This window comes from Perna viridis, chromosome 3 (assembly GCF_037379345.1).
Source record: "Perna viridis isolate PV_CMFRI_1.1 ecotype Kerala chromosome 3, ASM3737934v1, whole genome shotgun sequence".
Lineage (NCBI taxonomy): Eukaryota > Metazoa > Mollusca > Bivalvia > Mytilida > Mytilidae > Perna > Perna viridis.
In genome coordinates, this window is record NC_142447.1 from 26045510 (window position 1) to 26057957 (window position 12448).

At 31.8% G+C, this 12448-nt stretch overlaps 1 protein-coding gene across 1 annotated transcript in view; it reads right to left on the reverse strand.

Annotated features, from left to right (window-relative positions):
* The window catches only part of LOC148621610 (serine/threonine-protein kinase 10-like), a 46878-nt gene that overhangs the window by 24805 nt on the left and 9625 nt on the right, over positions 1–12448 (reverse strand). Inside the window, exons 7-12 of the mRNA XM_088576166.1 lie at positions 12008–12089; positions 11568–11690; positions 10852–11001; positions 10071–10472; positions 8351–9151; positions 192–325 (exon numbers count right to left, since the gene is read on the reverse strand). Of these exons, the coding sequence (XP_088432292.1) occupies positions 192–325; positions 8351–9151; positions 10071–10472; positions 10852–11001; positions 11568–11690; positions 12008–12089 (1692 nt within the window). The remainder of the gene's footprint in view (positions 1–191; positions 326–8350; positions 9152–10070; positions 10473–10851; positions 11002–11567; positions 11691–12007; positions 12090–12448) is intronic.

The window sequence follows — 12448 nt, forward strand, 5'->3', positions numbered from 1 at the left end:
ATTATAACCCACCTTTTCATTCCCTGTATCTCTCTAATTTTCCAGTTAAAAACCGAAAGAAGTTCAGCAGGTAATGGTCATTTAATCAAAAGAAGACCATACCCTACAGTTAACAGTTTTGCCAACTATTAGTTAAAACCTCCCCCTACCAGATCACATTCTGTATTAACATGCTCCAGAAGTTGACTTACCTGTTGTCATAGTCCACCCTAATCTTATTCTCATCTCCTGCCTGGACCACTCTCTGTGTTGTACTGGTGACCACCACACCATCTTTCATGTATCTCCTGGTCTTTGTCAGGGTTCTGTACTGGGATTTACTTTCCTGTTAAGTACACAATGTCCACAGTTAACATCTCAATCAAAGGTAACTTAATTTCATTACATTAATGACTAATCTCATTTATAAAATAAAGAGAATACCTGCAATATACAACAAAGTATCATATCTGAAATAACTAATAAACATCCATTCTGTTAAGTATTGTGAGATAAATCTGCTGCCATACTATGTACATATTTTTAGAATAAGTTTCAAGAGGTTACAGTATGTATATATTTACCAAACAAATTAAGATGATATAAACAAATAATCAGGAATAAGACATGACACTTATGTATGAGGGTAAATGCAGCACTTCAGAACTGTCCAGATCTAATTTACCTCCCCTAGCTTAAAGGAATTAGTAATTGGGAAAGACACTTAACTCTTGAAGGTGTGTTGTACTCCTCTTTAAACTTCATCCTTCGATTAATGATTAAATCAATATATGGATATTTCTTTTGTGAGAGTTTCTTATACATGTGTTGCGGCCACTTAAAACAATGATTAATTTTTTTTACAAGAATGACAATTAAACTAATATGTTGTAAGAATAAATCCTAAGCAATGAGAACTTACATGTAGCACTTGTTATCCCCTAATAATAATTAACAGAAACCCCATAACTACACATTTTCACATACATAATGAAAGGCTATGATAATCTGATTCATTTTATAAGTTCATTGCATGCAGATTTCTGATCAATCAAGAAAGTAGAATTACCAAAGTCCAAGGTTAATGATACATGTATACAGTTAGTCCCGACTATTTTCAGTCATTAGAAATAATGTGAATAAGATTTTTTATCAAATGTATCCCTGTTACAGATAGTTGGACTTTTAAGAAGACTTTCACACTTGTGCACTTACCACTATGGTTATGAATATTTTGTTAATTTCATCATCAATATTGCACAGAACTTGACACGAGGAGCAATATATAGATAGATTGTTATGAAATAAATATCTATTTTGTGATTAGTGTTGACAGAAGGGTTAAATACCATAATCAGGTGTGAACTTATGTTAAAGTTCCATCATACCCAGTATGACTCTTTAATCTAAAATCTAATTGGCTTAGCACCTAATGGATTGTATACTGCACTATAGATGTGTAAGTGTGTATTTAATTCCAGTATGTTATTTCAACATTACCTCCCACATCATAAACTTACTTATTGTCATAAAACCTATTTATTACAAGATGGATTTTTTTCCTACACTCAATAGCATTCAGAATTTTCAATACATGTTGAAACCAATTTGATCAAGCTCAAAATTTGACTGTCGAATTTTGAACAAAAAAGCGGGATTATTTTTCAATATCACAAGACTTAACACTTCATTCTTGCCCAAAAATTTATAGACCTCAACTAATAACAGAAAATAAATGCAATAATTTTCAAATTGGCAAATACAATAATAGAAGTTCAGAAAGTCATTATTATTACAAGGCTGTCACTATCGAACCTAAGAAAACTAAAGAATCCTGACATAGCTCAAAAAAAGCAAACAGTAATAACAAAAATCTGTGATCACATCAGCTTCATTTAATAAACATTATCCATGTAAGAAATAATTTCTGATCTGACCAGCTTCCAACAAAGCTGAGAAAAAATGACATTCTACAATAACTTTCTGGCAACACTTATGGATGTCAGAGCACTTTTTATCTCACTGTATGCTGCACCGACTGCAGGTGGTTGTATAACATGTAATGGCGCAGCAGTTTTGAACACCTGTATTCAATAAGAGATGTGTTGTATTATCTACTAGACTAATTAAACAATGAAACATGTTTAGGTAGTAATTATAAACATCCTGTCCCTTGAAGAAAAGAGAGATACCTGAAACTTTGTTTTCCCTAGCTGTCAAAATTAATTACTTTCTTCAAAATACAGGTAGACTACATTACTTTACATGTAACAGTAGTGTACTGCTAACTTTCGCTTATCAGTAAAATATACAAATCATTATTTCAGAATAAGGGCATATCAAATGAAACTTCTTATTTTACTACATTCAAATGAATGCTTGTTTTCGCAACGAATAAGAGCAAGAAACAAGAGGCTCCCAAGAGCATGAATTGCTCACCTGGTTAAATTTTGCCTTTCAAGGGCAATAATTTAAACAAGAAGTAGTCCAACAATTTTGACTCAAGAAAACTTTGATAGAACTTATCATAAGGATCATTTCAGTAAATGAAAGTCTAAATCTATCATAGTTTTCAAGACATTGGCTGAAAACTGTAAAAAAAAAAAAAAAAAACCTGTCATTTCCCCCTGTCAAGGGCAATAACTCTTATAAGAAGGCGTCTGACAAATTTTATGCCTAAAAACTTTTGTAGTCCTAAAAATAAGGATCATTTCAGCTATTGAAAGAATTTATGCAAAATATATGCAAAAAACTATTGTCTCACCCCTATGTTCTATTTTTAGTAACGGTGGCCATGTTTTTGACGGATCAAAAATCCTCACATCAGCTCTATGCAGAACACACCAAGGAACATTCATACCAAGTTTAGTTCCAATTGGTCAAGTAGTGTCAGAGGAGAAGATTTTTGAAAGAAATAACATAAAAAATAGCAAAAAAAAACGTTGAAAAAGGGCAATAACTCCAACATGGCTTAACAGATTAAAATGAAATTTGACCACAGTGAAAAACTACTGTCCGACCCCTATGTTCTATTTTTGATAACAGTGGCCATGTTTTTTGACGGATCAAAAACAGTTCTGTGCAGGATACCCCAAGAAACATTCATACCAAGTTTGGTTCCAATTGGTCAAGCAGTTTCTGAGGAGAAGAGTTTTGAAAAATTGTTAACGATGACGGACGCCAAGTGATGGAAATAGCTCACATGACCTTTGGCTAGGTGAGCTAAAAAGATGATCAATGTTATGGTCTGTATGTGACTTTCACTCCTATTTTAATACTATTTGTACATACAAAAATTTTGAAGAAACATAAGTTTTTGAATAAAAAATGTACTGAAAGTTTTTTTATATTCATTTCTCAATTGTTGCCTGTTTTGAAACAATGATTTTTTCTTTGGTGGCTTTGGAAAGTCTAGGTATGGTAACAAAAAACTGTCAATGAAATGCCTATCATTGACCTGTGTAAGTGTTGAAGTGTGGAATAAACAAATATCTCTTGTTATGCTACAATTGTTGATACAAATGTCCCATTTTCCCATTTTGAGCTAAAAGTATGGCTTAACAGGTCAATATTGTCATCCGAACATTTATTGTTTCTACATGGTCAACACAGATGGTTATTTACCAATTTATTTATGACTTCAAGCAACAATTGGTCAATATGTTTACAGAAAGACAGAAAGGGGCAAAATATATAAAAAATTGTTGTAAAAACATTTTTTCCACATGTTGATCAAATTGGCCCTTCTAAGACCCATTGTTTTTTCAGAGATTCTTGACTTGATGATATGTCTAGTCTGATTTCATCATAATACAACGACCGGTAGCTCCACTAACTACACAAACTGACAAAGCCCTATGCCATCTTAAACTATTTTTTAGCATCGATGATACAAATCAATACACAAATGTCTGTGATATGTATGGCTATGCAAATCCCAGGAAATGCTCTACCAATTAACCTGCTATCATTTACCAAATAAAGGATTAAAAATGATTGTGGACAGGAAATTACTCTTAATGCAGCGATAAAGTTAGACCTGACAGGGGATTGTAAATCACAAACATGACAGCATGGTCTTAAATGATGCCCACCTTCCCATCAAGTCTCATCAAAATACCTTGAGGAGTTGTGCTTACAAGAATAATAGACAGGTGAACAGACAGACAGACACAGAAGGGGTGATTCCTATATACCCCATCAAACTTGGTATCAAAATTTATACTTGAAATGAAAATGTATGCTGTAGAAGTTAATCCAATAGATAGAATTAGAATAATTTTTTTTTCTATTTAAAATGATAGAATAGTGCACACGTCAGTAGCAGAAAGATATCATATCCATGACTTGATTGACAGCATTTTCTGCTGATTAAAATTTATTAGATTTAAACTTTATGAGACAACCCATTGTTTATTGCTACTTTATACTACTGGAAAAGTATCCCACATAATAACTTAATTCTACAATAGGTTAAATGCTAGGTTGTGCCCTAATGTTGAAATTTTAGTCACATTTAATACATGTTTATCAACATCTCCGTTACATGTATATAGGCAGCGTGTGACATTGTCAACATATTTTTTTTTTTGCAACACAACTATCACTGATTGGTATTTACTATACTAAATGGTTACTAGTTCTACTGCAGTATACATGTATAAAGGCAGCATGTGACATTGTCAACATACATTTTTTGCAACACAATCATCACTGATTGGTATTTACAAATGTACTATACTAAAAGGTTACTAGACCAGAAACCTAATATGTTACTAACAGAAGAGGGTTGTACCATTGCTTAGAAAAAGGAGTAAAAAAATCTAAATATCAATGCATATACAAGCGTTTTATAATGCCTAATGCAAAATGTACCTATTACAAATGGTAAATACAAGTAGCAACTGTCTGAACTGGTACCTCAACATACTGAACTCAGTAAGAGTAATCTTTTAAATTCAATGGATACTTAAAAACTGTATGCTTGTATGCATATGAAATATACAAGCATTGTGATCAATAACCATGTCATTCATAATGACTACATGTACCAGTTACATGTATTTATGGTAATAAACAAATACAACTTCTTGACATTTTACTTCCTCCTTGCCTGAAGCAATACACTACAAATATTTTGATTACTACAACAAATCCTCAAATTTTATTTACTATAACAGTTGAACATCAGTTTACCAGAGTATATAATCATAATATAATCATTTCTAGTTTAGTTCAATTTCTTGAGTACTACACATCACATGTGTTGATAACTAAAACAATCAATGATATACTCATCTAAATATTTCAAACTAGAAGTATCAGATAGATGTTATTTTAAAAACAAATACTATCTTTAAAAAAAGATAACCAACGCAGTAAAATTTGTTCTCTTTACACATAATTTTCATCAGGAAATAACGCATGGCACGCAATTTCAATTTCCTTTTTCAAACCCCACTATGTTATCAATATTTGGCCAATCTGGAAACAGAATTTTGATCAGGTGACTTGTGTTTCCATGGGAGAGCGTCTTTAAGGTCAAAGGCTAGAAAGGGAAACTATACCGACTGCATCAGAATGAAAAGGTAATGCATGGTAAAAATTAATACCAGCAATTTAGAAATGAACAGTATATTATTTCTGCTGACTAAGGAAAGGGAGTTAATACACATTAACATGGAGTTCATTTTCTGTCAAAATCAAAATATCTTCCTTCAATGATTTTAGCAGTCAAGGGACTCCAGACAGCTCTAAATATTACCAGTAAATCATTAATAAAACATATCTAAACAACAGTTTATCTACATAATGCATATCACAAAAAAAAAGATTCCCTTCCATAAAAATTTAAACACTTATCATAAATACATGTATATAAGAATAGGGAAAGAGACAGGACTATACAACTAAAATCAAACAACTATAAAGATGAACTACCAAAATACACTATAAAGTAAACTTACTTTTCTTTGCAAGAATAAAGTAGAAAAATAAAAGGAACCAAAGACAATTTACAACACAAACTTTGGAAGAGACTGCATTTAAATATGTTGCAAACATGAAAACATGACTCTGTGTCAATCAAAAATACAATCAGGAAACCCCTAAAATAAGTTTTGGAAATGTGTACTTATCTGGTTAATAGTGGGTACATGTAAGTCTAAAGAGTTCACCATTTATGAGATTCTGATTGATTGTACATATTCACTGATAGCCATTCAAAATAGAACAGGTAAATGGCTATGAATAGCTGACAATATCTGCATGGAATGTATTATCCAAACCCCCCTTTTTTCAGTATTAATTATAATTGGTACATGTACATGTAATAAGAGTATGAGTACAATGTAGAATGTTACAAAATAATTGTTTCAATAGACATGTCTGAAATTAACATTAATTTGTGAGGAAGTTTTAATTCTTATAGATTAATTAAAACTTTTCTCTTTATTTTGATAATAATCAATAATTCAAATAAACATTACCTGTTTAACGTATTAACAACTTCGTTCTTACCATCCTGAACATCTTAGTGAATATTTGTAATATTACCCAAGTCTTCTATTGAAACAATTATTTGTTAACTAAAGGACAAAGGGACAGTGCAAGAAGATGTTAAGAATACACAGATTAACTGAGGGACATCTATACTTACTTTTCTAGCCTGAAAAATTAGTACAATATCTATAGATTAGAAGTCACATCACATATATAATGACACGAGAATGGAAGGTTTATTATGATGATTGAGTACAGGCTTGTATCCTTTTTTAAATTAAATGTACATGTATGATCATTCAAATATAATCATTGGATTCTCATCTCTACCCAGCCATTACAAATTGCTGTCCCTAATTGAAAATTTATTAAATATATCAATAAATGATTTTGGAAGCCATTAATATCCTATCCACACGTACATGTATGTAACTTAATAAGTTTTCTACTTCAGATTTATTTTCAGTTAAAAGAGAAAGATACTTTCATAACTCAGTGACATTTTCTGTAAAAAATTAACCCAGAAAAAAAAGAAGATCAGTTCTCAAGACCAAGAGGACCTTAGCAAGTAATGATATCAAAACAAAAAATGCCATTGTGAATTTAAGTACAGGAAACTATCATATGAAATCATCCCATCCTGCCTGATACTGTTTCAAGAGGTAGATGAGAATCTATAAGTACACCTAACTATTAAATAAAATCCAAATTTTTAAAAAATTCTGAAATGCTCGTTAAAATCTAAACTTATACTAACAATAGAAATAAATCATACATCATTTTGTTAACGATAATGATTTAGTATCATGTATTTATCAAATAAACATATGATGCTCTTAATAAACCTTCCATATGCCATTACAGTAAAGTTTAAGTCCGTGCAAAATTACAAAACACTACATCATTGCTTTATGAAATTAAAGAAGTTAAGAAAGTCTACTGTAAATATTTCATCAATCAAGAAATTTTAAGACCAGAAATACATGTAGGAGTGACTCTAAGTATTATCCATAACACATCCTAAGGGTATCCCATACCAGAAGGCATTATTTCATTGTTAAAGTCTAGTTTCATAAGTAAAGCATGTAAACACAAAATGAGGTTTCCATATTATCTTAACACTCCCCAAGAATTCAGTAATTGAACAGTGCATGTTTTTTGGAACTTAAGTAAGTGAACTTTTCATTCATTAACCTGTCACAACTCATAGAAATTATGATGATGTTTGGGAAATATAGTGGTGTTTCCTTGATTATTTTTTTCTACATACTTGTAACTAGCCATAAATCATTATAAGATTCCTGAAACACAGTGATACATTAGGCCTAATAGTTGAGTTCTAGAATTTACAAAGAAAAAGTGTTTTTACTCACTAAAAATAAGTATAGACAAAAGACCTCACGTAGAGATATTTTATGAAACCTACCCCTTATCACAAGAACATGCATGCTATGATATGCATCTATGTAACTAGTACTAGGTGCTTTCATATTGCTATATATTCAGTTCAGATGAAGCTGTCTTAATTGAAAGCCAATGCCACAAATCATTTAATTCAGAAAAGCAAAAACTTAATACCAAAAAGATTTTTTTAAACAAATGCTCAAGCATACTGAAAATGCATTATATTTGCAGGTACTTATTTTTGTGACAAAATGAGCCTGAAGGTAATTATCTTCTTCTTGTTTCGAAGTTTTGTCCTCCAACTCATGTGGAAAGTTTATATGTGCCATAAAAAAAGAAAAAAAATTAAGTACACTGCAAAATTAGTACATATACAGTAGTTTTCAAACTCTAATTTGAAAGCATGAATCCCAGCCAGGTAAAAGAGCATTAAAGATATCATTAGTTCACAATCTAATTTACTTACACTTCTATTTCTGATATGTCCTTGACTTTTATGCACTGGTTTCCTAGGTTCGACCTTGTCTATACTGTCCTCTGTATTTACACTCTCTGTATCAGATTTATCCTCATGGTTCTCTTCCACGTCATATGAGTCAAGGTCAGTCTGTGGTACATTAGGATCATTCTTCTGATTTGAGATAGAATTGATCATTATTTCGTTACCAGAGGTATCCTTAACACCAGTCACATGACCATTAACAAGTACACTGTTTCCCGTGTTTGCAGGAGCTTGCCCATTAATAGTAATTACAGAAATGTTTTTACCTTTTTGCTCTTTCTGATCTTTCTTATCAGACTTTTCATCATCACTATCAACCCTTACTTTTATTTCCTGTTCCTCTAATTTGGAATCCATTTCAGTTTTCTGAACAATAGCAGTTTTTGGTTTATCACCAGGCTGTCCAATTTCAATTCTAGTAACACTAGATCCACTATTTTTGTCATTTGATACACTTTCCATATCTTTCTCTTCAGATTTAGGCACATCTTCTGCTTTTACATTTTTGTCATTTTCAGTTTTTTCATCAACTTTATCAACAAGATCATCAAGTTCATTTTCAATATCAGCAACATCATAGGTAGATGTTTCATTTTCCTCATCATCTTCCTGATTGACAACATCATTAATAGTATCAAATACAACCTCCGCCACAGAAGGCTCGGTTTCTGTAGATTTTAACACTTCATCAATAAGATCTTCAACAAAACCTTCCATGTCAGCAACAACATCCTTATTATCTGCAGGCTTGGCAGGACTTTCATTCTGAAAAAAAAATTATAAAATGTTTTGAAATGATAAAAACTTAATTGTAGATTACCAACTTTGGGAGTCTTTATCACCTAGATTTTACAAGACTTAATAAAGTCCATGGTTGTAACTTTTGTTATGACCATACACTTTTCGTAGTAAATCTGTGTGGTAAAGGTAGTCAAATTATTATTTTTATTTACTGGTATTAAAAAGCATTACTGTGACCACTGAAAGCAGCTTAACAAATTTTATTCAACCATTTTGTGTTTCCAGTGAAAATTTGACCCACATAATTTCCTTCGCAGTAATTCCAGTTTGGAAATATTAACAGGATAACTTATTGGAAAGAGTGAATAACCAAATTATGATCATGAGTGCTGGAGAAAGCCTAGATTTAACGAGTGTGTGGAACTCGTTCTGCGCACGAGTTAAATCTTAATGCATTCTTGGCACAAGTGATCATATTTTGGTTATTCACAATAACCAATTGATTATCCTATTTATTATATAATAATTCTTCCATAATATGTTGCAATTTTCAATATAAATTTTAAATTTTGTGAACGGCAGATTGATATTCCTGTTATGACATTTTGGCAAGAGAAAGTCTGTGGCTGAAATTAGAGAATTTATTTAACAGTGTGAAATACCAATTTTTTTTTTTCTGTTACGCAGAGAATTTTCTGTAAATCACTGCTATCTACATAATAACAGGAGGTATCTGTCCAAGTACAAAAAAGCTCAAGAGAAACTTATTTGCAATCACAGAACATCTAAATTTACAATATAGAAAAGAAAACGAAGAAGTTAATGCAAACTCTTCACTGAATACCAATCATATTCAGAATATACTATGTTAAAGTTATCTCCCAATTCAAAAGTGGTATTGGTAATGTCATCACCTACGTATGACGATTGAGTTTTGTTTTACCTGACTTGTGTCAGATTTCTCATCACTACTCGGTCCAAGACCTTCATCAGATGACTTATCCTGCTCCTCCTTCTGAACTTTCTGTGGACTTGATTCAGGAGATTGTTTTGGAGTAACTTGAGGAGAAGCCATTGGAGAAGATTTAGGTGATGGAGCTGGAGACTTTTTAGGAGACTCTGCCTTAGATTCAGGTGTAGTAATTTTTTGAGGTTCAGGACTTGAAGCCTTCTCTGGTTCTGGTGTAGGAGCTTTCTGTGGCTCAGGAGTGGGAGCTTTTATTGGCTCGGGAGTAGGAGCTTTTGTTGGCTCAGGAGTAGGAGCTTTTGTTGGCTCGGGTGTTGGGGCTTTCGGTGGCTCAGGTGTGGAAGTTTTCTCAGGTTGAGGTTCTGGTTTTTTATCCTCCTGATTAAAAAACAACTTGTTAACAGTAATAATTCATTTCTAAATTTGCATGTAAAATTGTATCAAGTAACGACACTAGTGGGCATCACTGACAGTTCCTTGCACTCAATTTATTATACTCTTCTAAAACTGACTAACTGAACATAACCTGCATGATAGTTTGAAAAATGTTCCATCACTCATGCACTTGTTACTTGCCCTTTCAATCAATCTCTGAACAATGTTTCAAAAAAAGAAATTGCAGTAGTATCTTTTTTTAGTATTTTATTTTTAACCATTGCTTTATAAAACATATTATTTAAGATGTTTATAGGAGTCTGCAAACGCTTTTTCACACCTTTTGTCATAAACAAAAACAATTTTTAACATTTCACCATACCTGAACAGGCTCTACTTCCTTGGCTGGTGAAGGCCTCCTTTCTTTTACTACCTCTTTGTCTGGTGATGGTGCCTTCTCTTGATCTGTTTCTCCTCCTGATGTAGATATGTCATCTAAATCTATACTTCCTGACATATCACTCATGTGACGCTACAAAAAAACACTTTTAGTCAGCTGGGGAAGTCATTTTTTACTTGACAACTACGCTTCTATTGTTCATGTTTGACTTAATACAGAAATTCACTATAAACTTTTGTTTGTTCAGTTTTGAAGCCATACAAAGATCAACAAAATGTTATCTAGAGTATTTCATGTAATCCAGACATGATAGAATAACTCTATAAGCCTTTAAAAAGGTTTGTACAATTTGTAATTATCTGATACTGAATTTGATCAGTAAAAATAATGGTCATACAAGTCAGACTGCAAAAACCAGTACATTAACATCAACTCCAATGGTCTCTTTAGTTTACTTATGACTAGTGTACTGAAATATAGCCCTTCAAAGTTAATATCTTGGTTCTCAGAAAGTGACGGAGGCATTTCTTTTTACCAGTTAACTGTCCAAAGAGCTTTTTACATTGTTCATGGATAGAAAAAAATGATGAGGGGGGTTCTTTTTAATTTTGATTTTATTGATATGGATAATAAAGCACCTTTAGAAAAGACAAGAGAGGGTCTAAGAACCAAGTAATGTGAGAAATAATGTGTTATACCTTCATTTCCTGAATGTCTTCTTCCTCTGTAAGATCTTCAATAACTTCAACTACTTCCGCTTTAGATTCTAACACCAAGTTCAGTATATCTTTCTTATCTGTGTAATCCTTAATAAACTTGTGCTGTAAAGTAATTAATTTGTCTATTAATCTCCACCATAAGTAGAGTAAAATATCTTATTTCAACTTTCTTGTATCTTATAACCAACTGCACAAACTTCAAACAGGTACATATGTTAATGAGTCATCAAATCTGGTATGGTCAAAGAAAAATAATATGCAGCCAAAAATTTTATGCCTCCCCCCTAAAAAAACAAAAACTTGTGTGACATGTAACTTTTTTCAACAGTCAAATGGTTTTGGTACAAAGAAAATTCAGATAATTTTAACTTGCAACATAAAAGACTCATCTTAACAAATTAAATTTAATCATATTTTACCTGTAATAACTCTCCAGCAGTTGGTCTTGAATCAGGGTCTTTATTTAGGCACAATTTAATGAATTCATTAAAAGCTTTTGACCTGTAAAAAATATGATAGAAATTAGAGGGGAGATAATCCTGTCTGTGATTATTAAAATCTTCTAGATTTTTTGTATCTCTCCTTTTTTAACATATCAGCATAAAAGAATAGAAATATATGATGTCTGCAGAAGCAAACAGCACATTTCAATTTTAAAAATATCTGCCACTTTACCTTCACGCAGCAAAATAATACAAAATCCTATTATGTCATCAAACTTTGTGGAATCAAATTGTTTACATGAATAAATATGACAAACCTCAAGTGACAAGTTAAAGCATCTATGATTAAAAAATTATATACGGAACAACAAAAGATTCACATGTTAATGAAAAGTTTTACTTATTTTGTCACTTAAC